The 26257-nt window shown below is 45.0% G+C and overlaps 1 protein-coding gene across 2 annotated transcripts in view; it reads right to left on the reverse strand.

The window, feature by feature from the left end:
• The window catches only part of RCAN2 (regulator of calcineurin 2), a 78632-nt gene extending 62921 nt beyond the window's left edge, over positions 1–15711 (reverse strand). The window contains exons 1-2 of one of the 2 annotated variants that reach the window (XM_005030419.6): positions 15551–15711; positions 7985–8211 (exon numbers count right to left, since the gene is read on the reverse strand). In XM_005030419.6, the coding sequence (XP_005030476.4) occupies positions 7985–8209 (225 nt within the window). In that variant the 5' untranslated portion in view covers positions 8210–8211; positions 15551–15711. Of the gene's footprint in view, positions 1–7984; positions 8212–12295; positions 12447–15550 lie in introns of those variants that run through there. The other variant, XM_021279161.4, reaches the window with a different exon arrangement.
• Between the last annotated feature and the right edge of the window lie 10546 nt (positions 15712–26257).

Raw genomic sequence — 26257 nt, forward strand, 5'->3', positions numbered from 1 at the left:
GCAGAGTGGAATCTTAATCTACATTTGTTCGGTGTTTAGGGATGTCTGGATCAGACCTACCCATGGTTTATCCTATAGTGTCCATCGTGTGAGTGAAAGGGGTAGTTAAAATGGGAACAATTCTTTACTGCCTTACAGATGAGACCTTGCAACTCCCCGTGGCTCTCACAGCCCCACGTTTTCTCATGACACAACAGCAGGTCCTCCTAACCCTTAGCATGAATTTACCAACGGCTACCTGAACGTGTCTCATTATCCTCTAAAATATTCAGAATTTTTATTAATATTATTATTATTAAAAAGTCCCCTGAATGGTCCTTTCCCATGAAAGATTTCCCACCCACCCCCCTGGTTTCTTGAGATAACCCTCTAGGCTGCAGGGTAGAGCATGACCACAAAAAGCTGATACTAGAAGAATTTTTCCATAGCTGCTTTTAAGGAGAAAAGTACGTTTCCAAATTTAAAAAGCAGACAGCAGCCGCCATATTACGTGCTCTGGAAAGAACATTAATCAGTTTATTTTAGTGATTTACAAACAACCAGTATAGCTAGATGCTTTGAAACACTGCTCCAGATTTCAACAGCAGCAAATAGGGTCCTACCTTCGGCCCACTTGGGCTGGTGCCAGGCACGTTCTCCCATTGAAGCAAGGGCATTTCTGCTCCCAGGCACCCTGAGCACAGATGGGAAAATAACCCCAAGCACGAGCTGAATTGCTCGACAGCATCCACATTACAGGCATTTTGGGTCCAGAAATACTCACGGCTTGTATTTTATTCGTTTATTTTTAATAGAACATTTCTGGGAGTAGGAATTAAACATTCATTGAATTGGGGAATATTTGGAGCTTGCTAATTCCTGGATGTCAACGGAATAGTTTTGGCCAAATATACCTTCTGCTGCCATGAGAAGAACAGAGCACATGCCCAGATTCAGCCTGACCACGCTGCTGTACCCAGGCAGTCTCAGTGTGGCCTTCGTGCTTCTTTGAGGGCTACCAAATCAGGAAGCTGATGCAGTGCTCCAGAAAAAACAGAAGTGCTGAAGCCTATATGAGGAGACCCACCTGAGAGGGAAGGAAGTGGAAGGAATGCCCAAACCAGACCAGGCTGATGACTCCTTACAGCTCCATTAGAAATTCTGCAGATCCCTTCAAAGGCTGGTGTCAGACCCTATATACGTGTATAAATATGTAAGAGCTCCTTTAGTACCTTCAGCAAGTTGTCTTATGAACAGCAATAAGAGCAGCTTTAAATAACATCCTTATAAATAAACGTGAAAATACTGAATAAGCAAGGCACGCTGATCAGAGCAATTAATTCATTTTCTTCCCCCGAATTAGAATGAACATGTCTTAGATCCCCAAATGCCAACTTCCCTGCTGCCCTTTCTCTGGTAAAACCTCAGCTCCTTGCTCTTGCTGTGGTTCTGTGGCCCTAGGGGGTACAGGACAGCTTTGGGATCTTAGCAGCAGTCCAGTTCAGATGGTTCATAGGGCAGAGAACATCCACCCCCACATCAGCTGAGCTTCCCGACAGCACTCGCTACTGAGCTGAGAGTAAAGCACAGAAACAAGAGGTGCACCCAGGAGCTGTTACACCAGGATCCCCTTCCAACAGTCACTAACTGACTAAAAGGTCCAGCAGCTGCACCCCAAAAAGTTAACCAAGGAAGATTTACAAATGACAAACACCGATTCAGTCACACTGAGGAAAGAACTTTTATCACGGGGGTGAATGATTGAAGACTGTCACTCCAGCACATAAATTAGGTGGGACCTCAGCTGCAGAACAAAAAAGCTCGTAGATCTTGTTAGCTGAAATACCGTAACGCACAGCTATGGATCACAGAGGAAGGATTTGAGATGAATTAGGTGAATTATACACTGTAAGCGACAAATGCTACTGGAAATGAGTTGTTTCATTCTGCACACTTCCCAGAGCAAGAGCAGCACCCCACAGGTACTCCAAGGTACTTTCAATGCACTGGGTTTGGGTGGCAAGGGCCTGGTAGCGGTGGGCTGCAGGGGTGGTCTCTGTGAGCAGAGCCCAGCAGCTGCCCCATGTCAGATTCAATGTGGCTCCAAGAGGGACCCATCGATCACAGCTTCTGTGATCACATCAGAAAAAGAAAAAATTGCTCTTAGATATCTGCAAACCACCTGCTAGAGAAGGGACGAAGACACGATTCCTAGAGGGCAGCTCTGAGTCAGGAAGGACACTGCTTCTGCAGCCTTTCGGTGCAGGCTGTGTTTATTTTTATTATTACTGGGTGCACGTATAGTGTATGTTAAAGAGGTTTTTTTTTGTTGGTTTTTTTTTTTTTTTAAACAGAATGATAGGGAGTAACACTCGTCCCCTGTCCAAAGCAGGACAAAATGAAGTCAAGATTCCACAGCACAAGCCCCAGCCTGCATCAAGTGGCAGCTTCTGATAACACTATCGTATCAGCAGACAGCCACCTTAAAAGGTAGGAAAACTGAAAGTAAAACAAAGCAACAGCAAGTGTACCAGGAAGGCAGGACAAAGGCTGCATTCCATTCCAGCCTTGGAGCGGTGACTTTATCTTGCTAGGGTGACTTTCCACTGGGGCCGGGCTGAACACTAATGTTAGAATAAAAAGAAGCGTGCCACCCTCCAAATATAATGATGACTCAACACCTAGAGGCTTCAGTGATGTAATATGGCCAAAGAGGTTCTGACTTCACAAGCTAGATTTTAAAAGCGAAGGCCAGAGGAGCAGGTCTCCCCCTGCAGAAACAAAGCCTGCCTCCGACAGCATCATCCCAAATTAGCCTGCAGGAAGAGGGAACCAAAGAAACATCTCACGCATGGCAGCAGACACGCCGGCTCCACTTTGTTTAGAAGGAGCACTGAGCAGGCAGAGCCATTTCACTGTGTGTGAGAAGAGTCAGCAAGCATCGGGAGGAAGTTTCTGTTCCAGGAGTAACACATAAAAGTTAAAGACAACACAGCAGGCCACTGAGCTGTCCAACGCCTTTTACTGCGCTGTAAACAGCCGTAGCAGCACGAAGATCTGCTTGGTTGAGAAAGCTGAATGCAAGAACAGAGGAACAAAACTCCCCGAGTAAGGCCAGAGATCTCGTAAAGCATCGTCCTCTGACACATTTTCCAGCACTCACTTGAGATAACCTGAAATCCTCTTCAAGGCCTGGGCTCAATAAGCTAAAGTGAAATCAAAGGGAGTCTAATGCAGGCTGCTGTAGGAAAATCAGGAAGTCATCCAATAGATGTCAGTAAGGTTGTAATAGGAAAGAATCTCTCATGAAAACACTAGCTGCTTTTCTAATTCCACTAAAGCAGGACTACTGTTTTCATTGACTTAGTTTGACTTTTCTACTCCCTTTCCCCCCTCTCCATTAAGCTCACAGTTCAGGAAATGCATTTGTATCACCTTCACTCCCCAGCTGTGCATTACCACACCGACCCATCCCATCAGGACCCATCTCATCAGGAGAATAAAGGCACGAGAGCTCATTGCTTCAACACACAGCATCACAGCATGGCTGAGGCTGGGAGCACCCCTGGGTGCCCCTGTCCCCCACTGCCAGAGCAGGGTGCCCAGCCCCACATCCCTGGGCTCAGGGAGCTCTCCCAGGAGCAGCCCCCGGCCCCTCTCAGGGCAGCCTGTGCCAGGGCTCCGGCACCCCTGGGCCCAGCAGTGCTGCCTGAGGCGCAGGGGGAGCCGCCGGGGCTCCAGGCTGGGCCCGGCGCCTCTGGGCCTGGCCCTGGGCACCGCTGAGCAGAGCCCGGCTCCAGCCTCTCTGCACCTCCCTGCGGGTACTGACGGCCATGGGGGAGCTCCCCCAGAGCCTCCTCTGCTCATGCAGAGTCCGAGCTCTCAGCATCTCCGCGTGGGAGAGGTGCTCCCATCCCTTTACCATCTTAGCTGCCAGTTGCTGGGCTCCCCATGGTAAGCCCATGTCTCTCTCACAGTGGGGAGCCCAGAACTGGGCACATTTGGTCACGTTGTTTTGTGTTTTGTTTTTTTTTTTTTTTTTTTTAAATGTGGAAAAATAATAATAATAGTAATGATGTCTCCTATTGATTTTAATTAAATTGGCAAGACAAAGCATTTGATGGACTTCGGCTCTCATTTCCTAGGCAGCTCCACCATAACTAAGTTGCTTGGAAACTGATTAATCATTCTTTATCTGAATTACTCTTGGCTTTAGTGAGGCGCTGCTTCCACCTTGAATCAGAACAGCGAGAAAAGAAGAGCTTGCAGCCTCTAAACAACCCGAGGAAATGTGCCTTTCCCTTGTGTAAGCATATTCTGATAGTGACATTTTTGAGTAAGCATCTCCCAAGGCATTAGAGCATCTTACAGAGCTGCAGATGCCTCACTTTGACAGCGTGCTTACCGCTTTCAGCCCAGAGGAGGTTACAGCCACAGTACCGAAGTTACAGAAGGACGGTTTTACAGCAGGGTGATGTACATTTAACACTTTCGCTGTGCTTTTGTTATTATCTGGAAAGCCGGAGGGCTGCATGTAGCAATTAACTGTTAAATGAACGTGTTTCCACCCTCAGGAGCAGAGCCCTGCCCTTTGGCTTTTCAGGACTGCTTTATCTGGAAAGATAAAAGGAGCAGCACCCCCCCAGCAGTCCCTCTGTCAGCCAAAAATAAGTCTCAATTTCGCCATACCTTGCTAACAGAAGGAGTCCCACCAGTTTTTCCCCCCTAGAGACATGTGACAAATCCCAGGACTTACGAGTAATTTTATTTTTAATTTCTTTAAAAATAAGACTTCTGTGACCCAAGTAGGGCAGTGCTGTGAGCTCCAAAATAAACAAAATCCCACCCCTTCCATTAACTGGTTATATGCCAAAACAAATAAAGAATACAAGACAACGACGGGGACACAGACACATTTGCTCCCAGCTTTGCAAAAGCCCTGTTAATTTCATTCTCCAAACCTTTATTTTGCCTTAAAACCTACCTGAAAAGCACAGCATTTTCCAATCACATTGTGAAGAACGTACAATTTGACTTTCTTTAAGAAGCAGCAAGGTGTTTGTGTGGATAAATAAAAAAAATAACAGCCTCCCCTCAGTCGTAGGGAGCTGTCAGTGCACTGAAGCTGCTACACCAGCCCGTGTAAACCCTCAGACACCCATATCACCAATACAGCTGTCTGAGGCACTGCCCTGACCCTAGTGGAGACTTTTTTGGCCACGAATACATGTTTAAAATAGTCCCTGTGTCCATGAAGAGACCTGAGGATGCCAACAAGGAGAACACTCAAGCCTGGCCTGACACTGCTGGGAGAACTCCTCGTGGTCAGAGGAAGAAGGTGCCTTTAGCTGCCAGCATCCCCGTGCACGGGCAGGACAGAGGCTTCCTACCAAGCACTGTAGGACTGTGAGGCATTGCTGGAAGGGTGCACCTCACACAGGACACACTAAGGGCAGAGGAAGCAAATCGGCTTATCCACAGCGCAGGTGTACGTGCAGCCAAGTTCCCTCAAGGCTGTCCGAAGCACAAACTGGGATTTACCCTGGATGTGATACATAGTAGTTAAACGCCTTCAAATTAACACAAAAATATTTAAGGCACTCACTTTAGAACATTTTAGCAAGTGTCTGGCTTGGTTATGTAAGTGTTAAAAGCTTCAATTTGACAGCTCAGCTTCTGTAACACTTCAGGTAACATAGTGTTAAAGCTGTCAGTGTGAATCCTTTACATTAATATTGCTGCTCAGAAGCTTCTATCTTCGAACTCGCTGCATAAACAAAGCTTACACACCAAATCAAAATAACCACTCATACCGACAGGTTTCTCTGCAAGCTAACTTGCAACTGCTGAACCGATCAAACCTCCATTTTTCTCCAAGTATATAAAGTCAAAGCTACTGCAAAAACTTTACTTTCTGAAAAGTGGGTAAAAAAAAATAGATCTCCTGCAGATTTAATAATTACCGTAGTACATTCTTTTAAAAGAGCAAACTACAGCAGTAGAAGTATATTGTACCACCGTGTATTCATTGGATCAATACATAATTGACAATGTAATCGTTACCAGTATTTATTAATTGTGATTGTTTGAGGTTTTTAAATGTTTAACGTCTTAACTTGACAACGTGTGCCCTTACCCTGTAGCAACAGTTAATAATAGAAAGGATTATGAGTACAAATCAACTGGGAACGCAAGTATGTGTTCTACAGGAATAATAAAAGGCATAATCAGCTCCCCAGGTCCTTGTATTTAATGAGAAACCTGGAGGTAATCCCATCTAAATATAGACTTAGCACAGTAACTACTTACCTGCAAACAGAGCTCTTCGATCCACGTCACCGACGGACAGTTTACGGACAGGGAACAAGGGACACCTCCACAACCCAGCTGCTGTTCTTAAGACAAATCCTTATGTCCTGCAAGTCCACGGGGATTGCCATCCCACGTACTTACATAATCTCCCATCCCATTTTCTAACTAAGCCACTGCCAGAACACAGCCCTCAAAAAGAGGGAAAGCTCAGAAGCGTGTGGGGATAGAATCTCTGCAGGGGGAAGAGAGATTCTCTAGTTCTAGGCAGGCTTTTGTTGTCTTCCTTTGAAAGTGTACTTTCAGAGCCTTTTAAAGTCAGAAATACCTAGGAAGGCATTCCCAAGCCTCTAAAATGTGCATAATGAACTTTAGTAGTGTGGAAAATGTTTACTGGTTTGTTAAATTCCACAAAATAGCACAATGTAAATGTATGGTGCTTATGAGCAAGAGGACTGCAACAGAATAAAACGATGTGCTGTTTTCCAAGACAGTTCCAAGTACTGTTTTTTTTTGTTTAGAGCACAGTACTTTTTTTTTTTTTTTTTTAATATATGAGTATCACAGCACTACACAAAATGATTGCACCTCTACTTTTACTCCCTTTTCATCTGTATTATTCAAACATACCCAAGACATCACTACGGAATACAAAAGCGTCTAAAAATAGAAACCAAAACACTGCAAACAATGGCACTTGCCTAGTCCAACAAATAGCACTTCCAGCATCTCTAACAGAAAGCCTGCCTCCCTGCAAGTCCTGTTCTGTTTTCCTTTCATGTGGTAATTTCCCTGCTATCACAAAGGTCTCTCATCCTTCCTGGCTTTGCATCCATCCCAGCAAAACCGCAGTTTTATCAGCCAGTTCCACCTGAAACTCACCCTCTCTGCCACCTGCTTGTGTCCAAATTAAGTATTCTGGACAAAAAAAAGTTAATTAGCTTCAGATGTGCCCCTAATTATTAGCCCTGACTAACTTCATCAGACAATAATGCCCCCAAACTATCAGTTTGATATTCCTGACACCTCCATCAGGAAGAATTCCAGGCTTACAAACATGACCTAAAGGCATCCTGCAGAACATGGTGGTTTTTTTTTTTTGTTGTGCTATTTCTTATTCTTACTTTCTTATCCTTATTTCTATTTCTTATTTTTTATTTTATTCAGCAATATATCATTTCAGGCATTCTCTTTTAAACTAATTGCAGAGTTGGAAAATATTCTCATGCAGGTCCTCTTTTCTTTGTTCCACTAGCACTCATTTTAAGTCTTCCAGGCAAGATAAAACTTAAAACCTTTGAGAAAACACAGGTAAGGCAGCCTCCTGTTGCAGCGGTATGCGACGAGCAAGCAAGAGGAACCTGCTTTCATGTGTTTAACTTTGCCACCTCCACCATGACTGCGACTACAGTCGCTATGGAGACACGCACCCACATCTCAGTATTCTGCAAACCTGAACAGGAGAAAAACAGTTTTGTTCACTGTAGTTGGCAAAAAGGCTTTTAGGCTCTTGAAATCAACAAAGATCACAGTACAGCAGTGTTCCCCACCTGAAAAAAAAACACTCATATGCAATCCAGTTTCTTTGCATGTGACAAATCAACTCATTTCTGCTCCCTTGATACTGCACTGAACATAAACATCACACAAGTCCTATGTTTCTCTTCTACTGAAAGTACAGAAACTGGCACGGTACCTTACTGTCCTCGCTTTCAAACACAGACTGGTGAACATTACAAGCAAAGAGAGAATTCGGGAGATCGTTGAAGTCAAGTATTTCATGGAAATCTTCTTCTGTAAAACACCTCTTTAAGTCATTGTCACTGTTGATAGAGTAGAGCAGGAAGTGACCTCCATCCTCCGGGATGCAGCCATAGTGGCCGAGGCCTCTCATGCCAAAGAAGTAGGAGTCTCCCCTCATCCCTAGGAGCATGGAGAAGAGAGACATGGTTATGTTACACTCTAAAATAGTATATACGCAAATATAGAGATTTTAAGTTTGGGGCTTAAGTTGTAGCAAGTATATTCCACTTTCACCAAGGCTTAGAGAGGGACTTTGCTGTTGTCTCGCTTACTGGCATGGGAAAGGCCTAACAGTATCAGCACAAGCTGCTGAGCACATCCAGAAAGGAGGCGTGACTGAAGTCCCTGTAAGGAAACACTGTGTTGGATTTGGGTTTAAGAAAGTCCCATTTGTTCCTGGGAAGGCAGGCTGGTGCTGCTGAGCTCGCAGGCAGCTTGGAGAAAAAGTGTAATGCACTGGATGAGAAGAACACATTTTGAAAATGACACCAAGCTTCAGCTTAAAGGAATAAAAGATTACCCTGTTGAAAAGCAGCATTAACACAAACGCATCAAGAAAACCAGCACAACTAAGACACATTATGGAGAAAAAAGCTCGTTTTTGGGTGCAGTTCAAGGACAGAACATACCCTGTTTTTCCATCCCCATTAAAATGCAAACAGAGAAATTGCTAATGACATTAGGAAGCAAACAACAAAGTAAGCAAGGAGTGCACCCAAGTGATAATTCTCATTGCTTTTTAGGAAAATCCTGCTATCTTTGGAGGCTTTACCCCCACATCCATCGGAGTAGAAAAATCATTCTGAGAGACACTGAAGGGTAGAGAAGTAACAGGCACATAGATCAAACAGCATCCCTACTGTTGGTACAGGAATAAACTTCATACCAGCCAAGGGAAGCATGAAAATGTCCAATTAATCATCAGCATGTTCATTAGCGTAAATTCAGGTATTTACAGTGACTGGCCCAGCCTCTAGTACAGGTGTACTAAACCAGCTCCAAGCCATAACCTCCCTAGAGCTCCCATAAGCCGAGTGGAAGCAATGCAGAGGAATAATTAACTCCCTCCTACTGATGTTTCTTGCAGTAACAACACGCAATCGGTGGCTTTGTTCTCACCCCGTAACATAAGAGGTTAGAGTTACATAAACACAGCACGCTCACCTGCTCCAGATCTGCCCTTGTGCTACTGCATGCTTGCTGCTCTCTAGTAATAGTTGTAAGTATTGGGTCAACTACAGTTTGCACAACTGCTGTCCCAAAAAATCAAGCCATGGGGCTTCTTTAGACAGAATAGTTTCCTAGACCTGATTCTGTGCGTGCAGTTTACGAGGGAGGGGTTTAAAACAAGAGAAGGATGCGGCACTGTAAGGAAGCTGGGGCACTAGGAAAGCCTCAGGTTAATTCCCTCTGGTCCTGTGTCACCCTGAGGACAGGTTTTCAGCTCTCAAATCCTCACCGGTATTTTTGCCAGCTCAGCCCAACACTAGCACAGCCTGACAGTGGGAGCACACCCAGGGAAGTGCTCTCAGGAAACAGCAGCCACTATTTGGGAAGAAACTTAAGTTCAGAACACTTCCCAACTCTAGCAAGAAATATTAACAGGTCATCTACTCCAAACACAGTCACATCTATGTCTGTTTGCCTCACGTCTAGCTCAGACTAAGATTGCATTCATTGCTTTTAGGTTTACAAAAATAATCCTCGAGCTCTGTATGTTACAAAATACAACTTACGTGGAAAGCAGACCTCCTAATGAGCATAAGGTCTTTAATTCCCAACAGGCAAATTACTTGCAGTCAGCGAAGCCACTGGGTATCTTACAGTCACACTGGGCAAGCCCCTTTTCCCCCGGACACAAGCATTAAGCTGGAAGAGCCCACTCAGCAGAGGGATGCTTCAACAGCAACCTTACACAACAGACTCAGGAGGATAAAGAGGATGGGAGCTGATACTCGAGGGCTGTAGAAACTCCCCATATGAATTAACACCCAACAGGCCTTCTAGTGATGAGGAAGAGATGAAACAACCGGGAGGAGTGAGGTTTCACGTCCACAGAAGTCTCCTAGGATGTGACAAAACAGGAACCTGGTGGCTGAACGGGACTTTGTACAGCAACAGACACAACACAGCACGTTGATTTGTTTTCCCTAGGCTGTTCTAGTTAGTTCTACAGATCTAACTTTTAGGCTAAAGAATAATCTTCAGTTTCACTGCAAGGTGTGACAGCCACGTTAAGGATGACTTTATGGCTGCCAACAAATTGCATGCATCCTGTTCCTAATCCCCAATGCATGACAAATCTCTTAGGGCTTGCAGACAAGTAAGGGATTTCAATACATGGCCAGAAGTCAGAAGTCTCCAGGCTTCTTCACTGAGCAGCTTTTTTTCCTGGGAGAGCCGTATTATAAAGTTAGGAACTCAGCAAAGCTACAACTTGTTTAGCAAGCTGCTAAACAGAGGAGAATTTGGAGTTACAGCAGTGAAGTTGGAGTTACAGCAGCATTCAGGTTCCTTTCCATCCGAGCTGATAACAAGGAAACAAGTACACAGCACAGCAGGCACTTCTCCAACATACAGCTTCACGGTTGGTCTGAGATTACAAGCTAACAAATACTCTTCCAACACGCTGTGTGACAGCAGCTTTGCTCTGCTGAAGCTCTGTAAGCAAAAGGAAAGCTCACTCCTCTTTTCAGTCCGTTCTCGAGACAGATTTGCTGTCCTGCACAATTAAGAGCATGTGCACGGCGTAGCTTCATACAGCTAAGTTTGTGAAAAGCATGGAGGGTACTGCACAGGATCAAGCGTAGCACCACAATTATAGAGAAATCTCGCTAATGCTCCCCAAAAGAAATAAACTGCCAATGAGCCTGAGCCCAATGATAATGAGGGAGGACAAACATCCTTCAATCAACAGCATTTGCTGGCACACTTCAAACCCTTGGGCTGTAAATTCAGTTTCCAACTGGATAAACTAGCACTTCTGCCAAAAGCTGCAACACAATCCATCACCTCAGGCTGCCCGCTTCCAACACCAGCTGCTCTCTGCGCAGAGACAGCTCCCCGCCACCTTTTGTGCTGGGGAAAGCATCTCCTGCTCCGCTTCGTGGCACAAGCATGCACAGTAAACACAAAGTTTACTGACTTCGCCTAAGGAAAAAAGTTTGGTTTTATAACTCCAATAAACCCACTGGGAAGTTAACTGAAAGAAAAAAAAAATAAAAAAATGCAACAGAAATAGAAGAGGCCACCAAGGTTTGGGAATGGGCAGGTCACAGCAAAGGTTAGGATTGTATTTTGCAGCAGCAAATCTACTCCAAGCATTCACGAAGTTGTGATCTGAGTTTTCACAGCTTTGCCTTAACTTTATAATAGGTCACCATATCATAAGTTATTCTCAGCTAGTCATGAGTGGGAATTCTCACCTTTTCAGTATTATTTATAAATTTAGACATATATAATACAAGTCATAACTACACAGCCTTCACTGTCTATCAAAAACCTTAAAACTCAAGTATTTTGCTGTTACTGTGTTATTTCGAGGCTTTTTTTTTCCCCTGAGTTTGCTCAGCCACTTCAGAAGTCCTGCCAAAAATACTCTTTCCAATTATTCCAATTTAGAACAAAAGAATTTAGATTTCAAATTCCCCAAAATAATTAATTCTAATTCGTGTTTACTCCATGAACTGGATTGCTCTACATAAAATAAACGCAATTAAGAGTCATCCTATATGCAACAATAGTACAATCACTGGATGACGTTTCCAGCTCCTTTCCATGGCTTCTGAAAAAGTAAGCCAAATTTTCCCTTGTGGTCCCTTTTAGATTTTCACAAAAACCTGGAAAGTCATCCAAGTCACGAAGGGTAAACACCACTCATTTTACTTTATAAAAGTAAGGAGTTTTGCTTCTCCCTCTACAATTCAAGATTTTTTTTTCAAATGCTTAAGGGACCAGAAGTTGTCATACTGCATTTTAAAGAAATGGCAGTGCCATATAAACAATCCAGCAATGCTAAGGCATCGTCCAGCACCTACAGCGATGAGAAATTTGGTCAGCAACACCTCAACCTGGGACCACACAAGTAAATGCCACAACAGAATCCAGACACCAGGACACAAACAAAATGAACCCAAGTTCACGCAGCCTTTAGGAAATGCTTATAGCTTAGCACTTCAATGTATCCCCTTCAAACGAAGCTCACCTGCATGCCATCCGTGTTCCTCAGTCTTGTTTCTCACTTTTGTGTTCGGTTTTGACCCTACAGCTTCAAACCAGAAAATACTCCGCACGGATAAGAGTATCCCAATAACTGCAGTTCTGTTAACCCTTTGGAAATTGCGTGAGCCACTCCCCTTCCAGACCCTATGGGCCATCTCCTTGTTACTTCTGTGCAATTCAGGCTGCTTCACTTTGTGCTGACAGAAGTTATTCCCCACTTCTCCTCCTCTGATCATGGGGTGCAAGAGCTTGTCATTTACAGTAGCTCAAAACATCAAGCCCATGAAGTTTTCACCACATCCCAACGTGTTTCAAAGGACCAGTTGCTTAAATGTGACCACACACGTATAGATTTATCCACTTTATTTATGGAAATGAATTTCCTCAGTGACCATTTCCCTGTCCTAAGAGGTGGTTTTTTTTTAAAGAATCCCTTGGGGACACCAAGAAACAGGCACGTATCTCTTCAAATTGCTAGGAAACTTTACTTTTATTATTATTATTAAACACTGCTTGCCATGACAAACAACAAGACTAAAAATAGCATAAAGCAAACAAAATGTTACAAATAGAAGCTTTAAATATAATCACTATAAACTAAAGCTATTATTGAGTTCTGACTGCAAACAGTAATCTACAGGAATTGAGAAAATTTGGGAAAAAAACAATCAATTTGGAAGAAAAAAACAAAACAAAACAATAGACTTGCAGTTGTGTTTTGTTTGTTTTTAAGAAGGGTCCAGGGAAAGTGCAAGGATTCTGCCTGTGCTCCCACTAAAAATCAGCAAGTTTTACTGGAATTTTAACAGATGGGAGAAAAATAAACTGAAAGCTGCCCAAGTAAGATTTTCATGAAACAAAGAAAATTTCTTACTTGAAGCATTCAGTTGAGTTAGTGAAGAGGAGTTACCAGTTTCCTTAGTGTTAGCTTATGGATGCAATGCCTGTTGAAGTCAGCTGGACCCACAGAGAAGACACGAGTGTAATGGGAAGTTCAGTTGGCAATAGCCTACTGAAATTCCATTCCATTCTGCAAAACGAACGCTGGAGGTTAGCATTATTTTCACATGCTGCTAATTCGTCACTATAGAACGCTCCCGTGGACTTAAATGGAGATATTTTACTTAATTAGAGAGCAGAATGGGACCTTGTGAGACAGCACTAATGAACTGCTGCAGGTCACAAAGCAACAGACTGCAGGCACCCTTCCCCGAAGCTTCTCCCCTGCATCCCCCACCTGGGCACTGATGGCTCCCCGCACAGCATCACAAATTACTGGCACATTTTAGCTCCCTTTTGGGTGGCAACACACAAAAACAGTGCCCATCTCCACTATTGCTGTTACAGAAGGGGCAGAGTTATGAGGAAGAGGATTTTTTTTTTTTTATGCTAACTGTTACAAATCCCAAATGTTCTAATCCTTTCCATTGACATTAGAGCCGTATTAAATTTAGCTGAGCCTTTGTAACTATTTTTGGAGGCTTTTAGCATCCAAAGGGGCGATTCACTTTTATTCATCTAAAGCAGGGCTGGCCAGCTCAAGCTGTTCAAGACCTGCACGTGGCTCAAAAGGCTCCGGTGTGCCTCCCACGCCAGGGCATCTGCATACATGTAGTAAAGGAGCTCAGTGGGTGCCGGCTTGCCAAGCAACCCATATGCCCTGCCGTGGGGGAACAAGAGCCCTACTAAGTCAAGACCCCAGCCCTGTACCAAAATGGGAAGGTGACACCTAGGGAGCCAACATCAGGAGAGATTTTGTGATTTAAGGTCAGGGAGTTAGGCTAGGATTAATCAGACACAAGAGTTTCCACGGCACTGTTAATGTATTCAAAGGGCAAAATCCACGCAAACGCCAAAGAACAAGCTTTCCGATCACCTTTACTCGCCCCTCGAGCTACTCTATTAAAAGTGAGCCAGCTTTAAAAAGGGCACACGGCATTACAGCCTCGCTGGCCTTCAGCCAGACCTGGCACCTCACGCAGAGGTCACTTCGACAGCTCTCTAGCTCCTACCACAAACCCCACCAACATACCCCACTCCTTACCCAAACCAGCCTGCCCTGCTGCGAGGAAAAAGGAAGAAACCACACGTACCAGGACTGCACGCGACCAGAGCTGTTCACAGTGTTCAACTCTCAGGAGAGAGTCGATAGGAGAGGGCAGACCCCGTGAGGACAGCCACAGCGTGATGAAGGCTGGGCGATTGCTTCCACAGGGCGCTGCCCACGGGATGGGAGCTGCCGCTCGCTTCAGCTCATAAGCAGCCAGCACGGGGAAAGGTGCAATTCTGACAGGCAGTGCTCTCCAGAACAGCCATAGGAAAGCCATTCAGGCTGTAAAATCATTCTAAATATCTAAAAAATGCTTTGGTAGAGCTCGGGATAAAATCTCAGTGCCTTGAAATGGATTTCTGCTGGTGCAGGTGAGTGACACGAAACTAAAAGTTAAGGTCACAGTGCAGTGACAGAGATCTTCAGTGCAAACAACTGATGAGCAAAGCCCCCGAGCGTGCCTACGGGCTGTGAGGTTTGGAAGAGGGCAGAAACCAGCTCGCACAGCCCCAAACTCCCTCCTAGAAGCTGACGAACAGGACTCCTCTGCACAGCTCCTGGAAACAAGAGTCACCAGCTCCCAAAAGCGACAACCTGCAGGTTCTGTGATGGTTTCATGTGAGGTGCCAGCAGGTTTTGTGATGATTTTATGTGAGGTGCCAGCATGTTGTGTGATTGTTTTACCTCCCCACAGCCCTCACCTCCACCTGCCCGTGACACGGAATAAAGGATCCCGGCAAAGCAGGGTCCCAGCAGCAGCTCTGCCTTTCCATGCCAAAGTTTTCACCCCCCTTGGGGTGACCAAGCAGCGCACACACCCCAAATCTCACCCCAAGCCCCCCTCAGCGGCTCCCAAGGGGGGGACACAACGCGGGGCTCCTCCTGCACCGCCTCCCCTCGCCCCATCCCCTGAGGATCCCAACCCCACACGCCGCAACCCCTTTTTTAAGGTCGGCAGCAGAGCCCTGAGGCAAGGAGACCCCCGAGGGGCCGCTCCCCCGTGCCCAGCAGCCCACAGGAGGGGGTCGGGGGCGCTTCCAGGCGATCCCCCACAGCTCCGCGCCCCGCCGCCATTTCGGGGGCACGACCCCTGTGGAGATGGGGGGTCCCCTGCGAGCCCCCCTGAGGGCAGGGCGCTTGCATAACCCCTCAGGGCTCAGCAGCGGCCATGCCCTGCCCTGTCCTTACCTGCTGCTGAGGCTGGCTCGGCCTCGGCCGCCGCCCTTCCTCCCTTCTCCTCCTCCTCCTCCTCTTCTTCACCTCCGGCTGCCGCTGCTGCCCGCGGCCGCCCCGCGCCGCTGAGGCGAAGGTGGAGGAGAAGGCGGGCGGCCAGCGGACGCCGACAGCCAATCGGCAACGCCCGTCCTCTAAACAGGCGGGAGGAGTGGCCAATAAGGATGGGAGGAGGGCGCTTAGCCCCGCCTCCTTTGTGTCCGTCCCCCCCCTCTCCTCTCTCTGGGGACGCTGCCCGCCCTCCGCCGCCTGGCGATGGGGAGCGGGGGGGGGGGGGGGGGGGAAGATGGGGATGGGGGCGCCTCGTGTGGGGACGAGGCAAAGGGGGAGATCTTCGTCCCCACAGCCCGGGGAGTGGGGGGCGTAAGAAGATGTGGGGAGGGATGGGGTGAGGAGATGTGGGATGAGGAGATGTAGGGTGGGGGGATGTTGGGGTGAGGTGGGATGGGGCTGAGGAGATGTGGGGTGGGATAGGGTTGAGGAGATACGGGGTGAGGTGAGGAGATGTGAGGTGGGATGGGGTAGGGAGATGTGGGGTGTGCAGGGGATGAGGAGGTGAGGCGAGGTGGGTGAGATGAGATGTGAGCTGGTGACATGGGATGGGGTGGAGATGTGAGGTGAAATGGGCGAGGTGAGGTGGGATGGGGTGGAGTGAGGTGGGGTGGGATGCAGAGAGGAAAGCACCCATGATGGATGCCCACGTAGTGCCAGCACACCCCGGCAGTGACAAAGCTCTTGATGCCCCCCATGGTGATTTTGTGGGACCTAAATGCCCCTGGGGATGGGGCTCGCAACCTCCACTTCCCAAGCAAAGTGGCCTTGAAGCAAGCTCCATCTGGAAATGGATACCTTTAAGTTCTCATCTTCAGAGCAATGACGAATAAGGTGGATCTCCCTGTTACAGATGGGGCCAGAAGCTGCATTTTTAGGAGTCTTGAGGAACATCAGGGTTACAATGGAAAAAAAAGCTGATGGCAGTCGTGATTTTAAAACGAAGAGAAAGCATTCAGATGACCCCAAGGCATGGTTTATTAAAGGAAGGGCTATTTGCGCTGCTCCAGATGTACGTGGGAGACTGCTAAGCTTCAGAGGCTAATGCTGATTTTCTGTGGTCTCTTTGCTTTGGAATGTAATAATGCGAAGGGATTTAATCAATAGGGTGATACAGAAACGTAAATTGGTTTCTGTAAAGATGGCTTTGAAAATCTATAGAATGTAAGGGAGAACTAGAAGGCTTCTATACAATTCATAAATATCCTATAAAATACACGGGAAGAATAATTCTCCATTCGTTAAATGCATATAAAAAGATATAGGCCATTTATAGCAGCACTTTCCAGTAATAGCAGATGAAACTTGTAAAGAATGAGATCAATATTGGGATGACTCCACCTCATCTCTGCAGGTACCCAAGAGCAACACATGAGAACAGGGTGTGTGCGTGGCTGGACCTACAGCAGAAGGGTTTCCTCCTGGTCCCATTCCCTAAGGACTAACTTATACCCTGATGCATAACTGCTCTAGAGATCTTCCAGACTTTCTTATTTGCTTCTATTTTTACTTTTTAATATAAAACATGTAACTATTTTACTACTGATAGCAGTAATTTATAATTTCTTTTTTTTCTTGTGTCCAAAATATTATGGCCGTGACCTTACTGTTTTAGGCACTACGCATAAGAGAAAGCAAGCTGTGGAAACAGATCTGTTACGATATGAGCTGTATCAGGTTTTAAATCAATTGATATGCTCATTATTTTTTTCTAAGAATAAACCTGATCGGATATCTTCCTTTGTTTCCATTTAGATGCATTTCCTTTGTCTTGTTTTACCATTCTGAGTAGGAAGAGCACCCACAGTGCTTCTTCTGTCCCACATTTTATGTCGTACACTTTAATTGTATTTTCTTGTCCTGATACCTCTTGATTGTCTCTTGTTCCCAGTAACCAGTCTCAAGTTTTATTCTTTATCCTCATATTTTCATATTGGGCAGAATATTTTCATTGGGATGAAGTTTCCCCCACGTTTGTTTTCCTTGTATTAATACAGGAATCTCTACAGTTATGAAAGCAAGCTAATCCACACTCAGAAAGAAAACAGGAACACCTAAGCCAGTTCTCTGGAAATGCTTTTGTGTGCATGCAGATGTTATTGCTAAGGTGAGTGGGGAGAAAACCCCAGAATTCCACTTTTTACAATAAAAAGTCCATCAGATTAAATAATAACAAGAGTGGCAATAATTCGGGGTTTTTAATAGCCCTGTTGCCAGCATTAAGTTTTTCTATCAGGAAAGGCCACCAAATACTGTGTTATTTAGACTGGAAAAGCAGGACTGCAAAAATAAGAGGGGGAGAGCTTCCTTCCTGGAGTCTCACTGCTCACCCGCTTGGACCCCGGCGCTATTCAGGGCATGCAGCCTCCGTGGGCACCCCGTGCTTCCGAAATGCCGTGGGCATCTTCCCCCACCCCGAGCAGTTGCAGAGTGCCAAAACCTGGAGGAAGATGAAATTATGGAAAGAATACCAAAGGAGGTGATGAAACAGCTGCCACTCGCAGCATTTGCCAGCAGCGCCGCAGTCCTGCCCCCGCAGAACTGAGTGGGAGTTTTGTTACTGATATCTCACGGTGCAGGCTTGGACCATCTCCTCCAAATCCTGAGCCACCCATTATCTTCAGTTTGCACCTGCTTCTTATCTACAAATTTAATCTGTGAGCAAAAATGGCCTCCCAAATGTACTGGAGCAATCACAGTGGCTCGAAGCACAACTGAAGCAGTGTAAGCAGTCTTTGGTCCCGTCTGACCACCAGAACATCAATGCTAGGAAGAAATGTCTTAAAATCATTTGATTTTCAAGAAGCGAGCAGTCCTTTTACATTTCTGCTCACCGGGATAATCCCAAACTCTTTGGCCAGAAATGGATTATGATTTCTTATGAATGGTCGAGTGCAGAGATTAGAGTGGATAAAGCAAGTCAAATTAATGTTGGCTGTATCAGCATTAGCATACCCCTGATTGTTTCTGTTACTTTTTTAGAATATAAAAACAGTTGGATCCATCTAGCTCTGTATCTTGTCTCTGCAGCCGAGAGTGGATGGCTTAGTGAAACAGTGTAAAAATAGACCATGTATTCTTCTCCTATTTACCTTATAATTTCCCAGCAACTGGTGAGTTAGAGACTTCTGGAACTCCGGGTTGCCTCCAAGCTCCAGTACCTAGTAGCTACCAGTGGCCCTGTCCTCTGAGAATTTGTCTTGTCTCTTTTCTTACCTCTTTTGGGAATTTGCTTTCCACAATGTGCCTTGCCATGGTAATTCTTCACCATGTAAAAACAATTTCAAGCCTGCTTCCTGATTGTTTTGCTAAATGTTCTTTTGTTATGAGAGGCAGTAAAGGAAATGTGTTTTTTAACCATCTCTCCATCATTATTTTGCAGGTTTTAATTGTATTTCCCTTCAGCTCTTTTTCCAAACTGATGTGTTTTTCTCTATTTCCTAGATGAAAGCCATTCCATTCTTTATTGCCATTCTCCCTCTTTTCTAAATTTTACCCCCCAAAAGTTTTCTTTAAAATGCTGATCCTACTAAAACGACTTGAATTTAGCTGGAATAGGCAAGAGTGGTGTGGCTGGGGGCCTCAGAAGAACTCTCATCATCTGAGCAATAGGGTCCTGTGACTTTGGGGGTCCCCTCTCCATCTAAGGGGAGAGATCCTAATTCTTAGCCCTCGGTTCGCCTCTCTGACGACTCCCTAGCCCCACACAAATATTTCAGAGCTGTCTGCTTTGACCCCTAGATCTCTTGCAGCAAAAAGCGATAGCTCAAACCAGGCTCCACGCACGGGGTTATTTTTTCACGTGTGCATTGCTTTGCACTTATCACCGCTCAGCTGCATCTGCTGTTTTATCACCCAGACACTCAGTGCAGTGAGACAACATTGCCTCGACACCTCTTCAGCTCCGTTCCGAATATGTGCAGCAAATGCAAAGCAGCTGAGCTACAATGCATTGCAGATGGTTAAAGAAAAATGCATAAAGCTAAGGCCAGCTATCCTTGCCTTGTATCTGCAGAGCAGTCTGCACGGCTGTGGGGACAAGACGAATGATTCATTGCCACCATGAGAAGTGCCTGCAGAAAGGGAGAGCATCCTTCACTCGCTGTACAGTTTCAGAGCCTGTGATACCCTTGTGCATGATTCTCATGGAGGTGCCGAGAAGCCCACGCTGCTGCTGTGCTCAGGGATGCGGGTTGTCTCCAAATTTCCTACCTGGAGCCCAGGTGAGTGGGAAGAACTTGTGGCCCCGCTCTGTGAACTCCTGAACTCCCAGCACTGCTGTGGGACAGCCCCTGTATCTGGGTCTGTTGCTTCCTAAACCCTCTCTCTGGTAAATCCCTGTTGTTTCGGAGCATCTCCAGGGGCAGACAGAGGTCAGACAGGAGGCTGGTGTGCTCTAGGGCAATGAGAACAGCAAGAAGGAATCTTCATATTTTCCATCCACTTCTGAGAGTGCCTGAAAAAAAAAGGCTTTGTGATTTGACATTGCAAAAATTCCACATCTAACAAAAAAAGTCCCACAAAACAGAGCTTTATTATTTTGCAGCTAGCCCTCAGTTTTGAAGACAACAAAAATGCTATGTCCCAATTTCTGGTTAAGGAATATTTTTAACCAAGAGATGTTTTTTTAGCCTGGATGAATGATAGATCAAGGGGAAAGATGAGTTTCAGTGACTTTTAAAACAATCTCCGTTTCAAGAAAGAAAAAAAACAAAAGGCTTTTGTTCTGTAACAAAAACCATCCTTAGAGTACAAGAAGTACAAGCACAGTTCTTTCTCTCAAACCTGAAATATTACAGCCAGAGAAGGACATTTTAATTTTGTTGAAACAGACGAGGTGTTCACCTGTGGGCTACCTGTTTCTTTGCAGCTATCATCCCCATACAAAATTGAGGCAGTGCTGTGGGAATTGCTGATCATGTCTACACCTGCTCCCCAAGCTCCGAGCATCTCACGGTGCGAAGGTGGTGACGAGCTGCAGAGGTAGGATGTTAAGAGATCGCTTTCTTTATTTCTTTAAAAGACTGTAGTTTCCTCTTGATGCCCTTTCCCCAGTGATCGTCTCTCTGCGGTCCTACACGAAAAGACCTTGCTGTTTATTTTATAACAGGTTTGCTAAGGCCAAGGCCTGTGTGAGGTACCACACAGACTCAAAAGCAATCTGGGAGTCACAATTCCACGGCACAGGTGATAACATCAGCTCAAATTCCTCACGAATAAACCACATTTTGCTGCCATTTGTTAAGAGAAGCATTTGATTTCTGGGATTTACCCAACATACAGGAAGCCAAAACATCTGGCTTGTCAAGATGACCATAAGCTTGCAGAGGGAATGACAAAGATGCCAGACGAACAAAACCCAGGAAATAAGCACAGTCTAACCCAGAACATAAGCTCAGGCTCTAAACCTATCGTACCACCTTTCTGCTGCACTGTTTTCTATCTTTTTTTAGACTGAAATTCTCCGGGGAGGAACCTTTACATATCTTAGGACATGCAAAGCGCTGTGACGGTACGTAACAAGCGACTCTTCCCACCTCTCCTGCTATTTCATAGGCTGTGATGAGAATTATTAGAAGTGACTTGCCCATTGTGACCCAAATGGAAATAAAAAAATGCAATGAGCCATAGCTATGTGACCTCAAGCCAAACGCTGCAAACTCGCGTACCTAAATATAGACACCTAAATGAATGGCCTGATTTGCAGAGGCACTGTGCAATTCTGGCATTTGTAGGTGCTCTGAAAAATCAGGATGCTTCTGTAGGTATCTAAATATAGACCGAAGTTCTGAATATATTATTCAATCTGCTTCAGAACGTAAACAACAAAGAAAACAAAGGTACTACAAATCCTATTTGTACATGTGCTAATTACCAAGCCACACAGTGTAATCAACTGCAAGACACAATTTAATCCTATAAAGTGAACAGTGTGGTAATTATTGTTTATTAATTGTAGAGAAGGAACCCTAGGATATTTAGGAACTCTAGTTGTGAAGCACTGCCAGACAGGTTTGATAGAGAAGTCCTTTGTGTCTTCGTTTTTAATTCATCTTTGTCCCTAATTACAGAGATGAGCTTCAAAATGCCAGATTAAGGAGGTTTTGGTTTTTATATTGTGAGATCATAAAACAATTATTTACATTTAATTCGCTGAAAGAGGGATTGATGGTCTTAAAGGGGGGTGGTTTCCTTCTCTTTCTGAAGCTTCATTCGTTATTCTGACACCTTTAGGCAACTGTTGAAGACGTAATTATAGCATTGGAAGCAGAGGAGTGCGAATGATGAGTTATTAGTCAGCAAATAACACCACACAGAATTCAGTTAACAGAAAATAAGCCGCCCAAGTAGATAAGTAACAACCGAGACTATATTTTTGTTCCTGAACTGTGAAGAGAAGTAAAGACTTAGTGCCTTTCTCAACACTTTTACTAAGACATGTTTTGGTTCGACACTTGATGTAACGTGTCGTGTGACAAAGCTGCAGGAGAGGCAGCCAGTCCTTCCAGGCGCTATGGTTTGCCAGTCTTACCCCTTTCAATGTTGCACTCTGAAAATCTTGGAGGAAAGAGTAAGCTGGGCGAAAAAGGGGTGAAAAAAGAGCACTAATGAAGCTCATGGGGAGGAAAGAAACAACGAGGGGAAGCTAAAAGGGAAGGGAGAGAATAAGCAGGGCCTCTAGGCTAGCTTCTACCTTGGGGCTGCTCCAGTGCCAGCTCTGGGATGAAACCTGCTGTGAATTTGTCAAATAAATATGCTTGCAGAAGGAGCCCATGCTAGAGAGGATGCCGTATATCCAGTGTGGTGCTGACAACGGGACAGCCCCAGCCCACTGTGCCCAGTTTCCACCTTCCACCACCTCCCAAAGATGCCGGTGCCGTTCTGTCTCCCTGTGGAGGGATAAATTATCTTGTCATGGGCAGATCCGTGCTGGCAGGTGTGGTAGCTCAGGGCAGATGCTTTAGTGATTGCAGCTCTTGCTTTGTTCTCTCACTTGGATTTGTCCAGGCTTAGGGGTATGTAGAGAACTCGTTTCCTGCTCGTTCCTAAAGACCCCTGTGCTGACCTGTGCGAAATCACAGAATCACAGAATTTCTAGGTTGGAAGAGATCTCAAGATCATCGAGTCCAACCTCTGACCTAACACTAACAGTCCCCACTAAACCATATCCCTAAGCTCTACATCTAAACGTCTTTTAAAGACCTCCAGGGAGGGTGACTCCACCACTTCCCTGGGCAGCCTGTTCCAATGCCTCACAACCCTTTCAGTAAAGAAGTTCTTCCTAACATCCAACCTAAAACTCCCCTGGTGCAACTTTAGCCCATTTCCCCTCGTCCTGTCACCAGGCACGTGGGAGAACAGGCCAACCCCCACCTCACTACAGCCTCCTTTAAGGTACCTGTAGAGAGCGATAAGGTCACCCCTGAGCCTCCTTTTCTCCAGGAGGTCGCCCCTGAGCCTCCTTTTCTCCAGGAAATGCATGCCTGCAAAACCTCTGAACCCGATGGAAAGGCCAAAGTCTCTAAGAAAAGATTAGCCCAAACAGCAAGGCTGGATTTGTTGATTAATGCCTGAAGGACAGAACATGACCATCTCCTGGTGATTCGGGTTTTCTTTCAGGTATTTTAAGGAACAACCAGAATGTTTTGATGAGACTGGCTTTTAATGAAGTGCTACTTGATTTAAGTTCACGGTCAGCGAAGACCGGTTGCCAGGCTTTCAGACAGTAAAACATCCTTTGGTTTATTTTTTCAGAAAAAAAAAGGGAACTTCAAGCCTCAGTTTAAATGCCTGAAAGCACTCTTGTCATCATCCTTTTATATCTGTGTATTACTCCAGTTCTGTAAACAAGCTTAAAATAGTCAATGGTAATACCAAGATTCGAACAGAGGAAGAGCACCAAAGGCAGCATCTTCAGCGGTGATGAATTACCTGACGTGTACGACTCCCTCACACCATGCTTTGTGTCTTGCAACGCTCAACTACTCGTTTGAACCTGGGAATGACGCCCAGGTGGCTGTGCCATGACGCCGGCAAACATTTCATACCAAAACATTTTCTTTTGGTATCAAGTAAACGGAAGGAGCCACTTAATGCTCTTCTGAGCGATGATGGTTTTCAGAACTGGGATGGGATTAAAAGGTCAATGCCTTGCAATTGCCTCTGGATCTGTGTCGGCAGTAACAAAGACCAACATTATGAAACTTGTATTTAGTGGAAGAGAGTCATGTCCACTTACGATGGAGATCTTTGGCATGAAAAAGAGTAACAAAGTCCTATCTTCAGCCTGGAACACGCTTTACGAGTGCAAGACCCCATAACTAAAGGAGACTGGAAATACAGTGCTGAGGGTATTCCTCAGAGCCTCGTTTGGCACTTATTTGGGTCAGATCCATGACAGGACCCAAGAAAAATTGAATGCCAAATCTTGCCACTCCCTAATCACACTCTGCAAAGAACAAGATCCTCTGTAGCCTTAGGCTTCTTTAGCCAGCTGTGATTACCTGATCAGATGTCTGCTAAACACTGCCTTGTCTGACCAGTATCATACCCTCAGGAAAGATGTTTTCTGCCTTTGTAAACTCTTTAACAGATGCTTTATGGCAGTGGACTGCCTGTATAGAGAATTCAGGTCTTCGGAGTGTTCTGATTTGTGTTTTGCAGACCCCTCAGGTTGCCTTTCCTGCCTCTCTCCACCCCAGGTGTGCAGAGATGGCAGATCAGAAGCTTTTGTTTCAGAGAAACGCACAACTTTGTTTTCAGAACTATTAATATAGAAATGTAATTTCAGTCCTCGGATAACACAGCTCCCTTTTCTGACCTGCATTTTTACCGCATTTCAGGTGGAAATCTGCTAGATTACACTTCGACCCGCTGCAGAAAGGTACAGCAAGCTCCAAAGGGCCATCCATTACTGAACTTCATTTTCCTCAGGAATAGGGGAAATGTCTATCAGTAGATGTTATAGCTCCTCTCCAGCACAGGACTTCTTGTCTTCATGTCCAAAACCCACGTCATCCCTTTCAGGCGTAATATCCCATTGAAGCTCAGGCCCAGTTGCTTGTTCATTTGCCACAACTCCTCCTTCCTCACTTGTCTTTTTCAAAGCTGCAAAGATTTAACAGTTGCACATTAAACTCTTTCAATATTTGTTGGTACTTGGGAAGGATGATACACAGCAAAGCCAGCACACAAGTAGAAAAGCCTGATAGAACTTGAAGTTCGAGTACAAATGTAGTTATTTTCTCACAGGCAGCTCTAGACATCCTTCTGGATTGCTCCTACCAAGTGGTTGGCTTTATCACAGCATTTTTACTTAACAAGAAATGTGCCCAAAGCCTTGAGTTTCCAAGCTTTGCGTGAAACACAAAATATTTCTGAAGATTCTGGGATACAGCTGTTACATCAACATCTTCAAAAGCGTGAACCAAGATATTTCAAGTATTTCTTATGAATGTTTTGACTGCAGCTCTACAAAGAATGTGGTTTCTCAGTCACACAACTGTGACAGTTCCCATTCAGAGAAGCGCGTAGCTTACCCCAATTCTTGCAGCCAGCCATCGCTAGCAATAAGCGGGCTCTGATGAGTGTGAGTAATACTTACAATTTTTAATTCACAGAGTTTGCAGCAGCGGGTAATTATCATTATTACCCCAGTTTACAGATGAAAAAAATGAGTCACTGAGAGATGAAGTGATTCGCCCAAATCGCGCACTGAGTCAATAGCAGAGCTGGGAATAGAACGCAGAATTCCCTGCCTCATCCATCGGAGCCCTCAGATAATATCATTTTATAAATGCTCTATCTTTGTAAAGACTTCGGTGCTATAATTATCTTCCCGGGACTCTCATGGAAACAAGATATTTATAACTCCATTAAGCCTTTCCTAGTAATTTTATGATCAAAGTGAAAAAAAAATAAATCATCTTGTGCCAATCAGTCGCACGTTCAATGTCATTCAGAATGGCTACATGATGAAAGCTTCTCCTTGGTTGTTTCAATTAAACGCTTGCTATCTGCTGAATGCCTTTCCTGTGTCTGATTCCCCTTCCACTGCATACCAGTGGAGAGGAAATATTTTTTGCCATGTGATGAGCCACACATTTAGAATGTACCAAATAACTGGGAAAGATGCTTGCTGCCCATTAAGCCTACTGGTTTATACTATAAATGTTTTTTAGAAGAAAATGTTTTTCCTAGAAGTGCTTAACGTTTGCCAGTTTCCCCTAACATGAGCAAAGCTACCCCAGTATTCCCACTTATGCTTGATTATCTGAAAAAGTACAACAGCGATGCCAAGACTAACTGTAAAAACTGGTGAGCAACAAAGGCAACAGGACTGTGGCTTAGCAAAGCACTTAAGCATGTGCTTAAATTAAAATCCAGTCTCACTCTGCAAACCAATCGTTTGCTTAAAGCAAAATAAATGCTTGGGTTTTGCTTGGCACAGCACTTAAGCACATTGCAGAACCGGAGCCATCAAATTAATTTCTGTTTGAAAGGAAGTCATTATTTTTAGCTTAGCTCTCAATAGCTCCAGCCATATCTTTTGGTCCCCAAGTATCTATTTTGAGGAGATGTATGTGCTAAGCCTAAACCTCTGGTTTCTGT

Source organism: Anas platyrhynchos, chromosome 3, assembly GCF_047663525.1.
Source record: "Anas platyrhynchos isolate ZD024472 breed Pekin duck chromosome 3, IASCAAS_PekinDuck_T2T, whole genome shotgun sequence".
Classification (NCBI taxonomy): domain Eukaryota; kingdom Metazoa; phylum Chordata; class Aves; order Anseriformes; family Anatidae; genus Anas; species Anas platyrhynchos.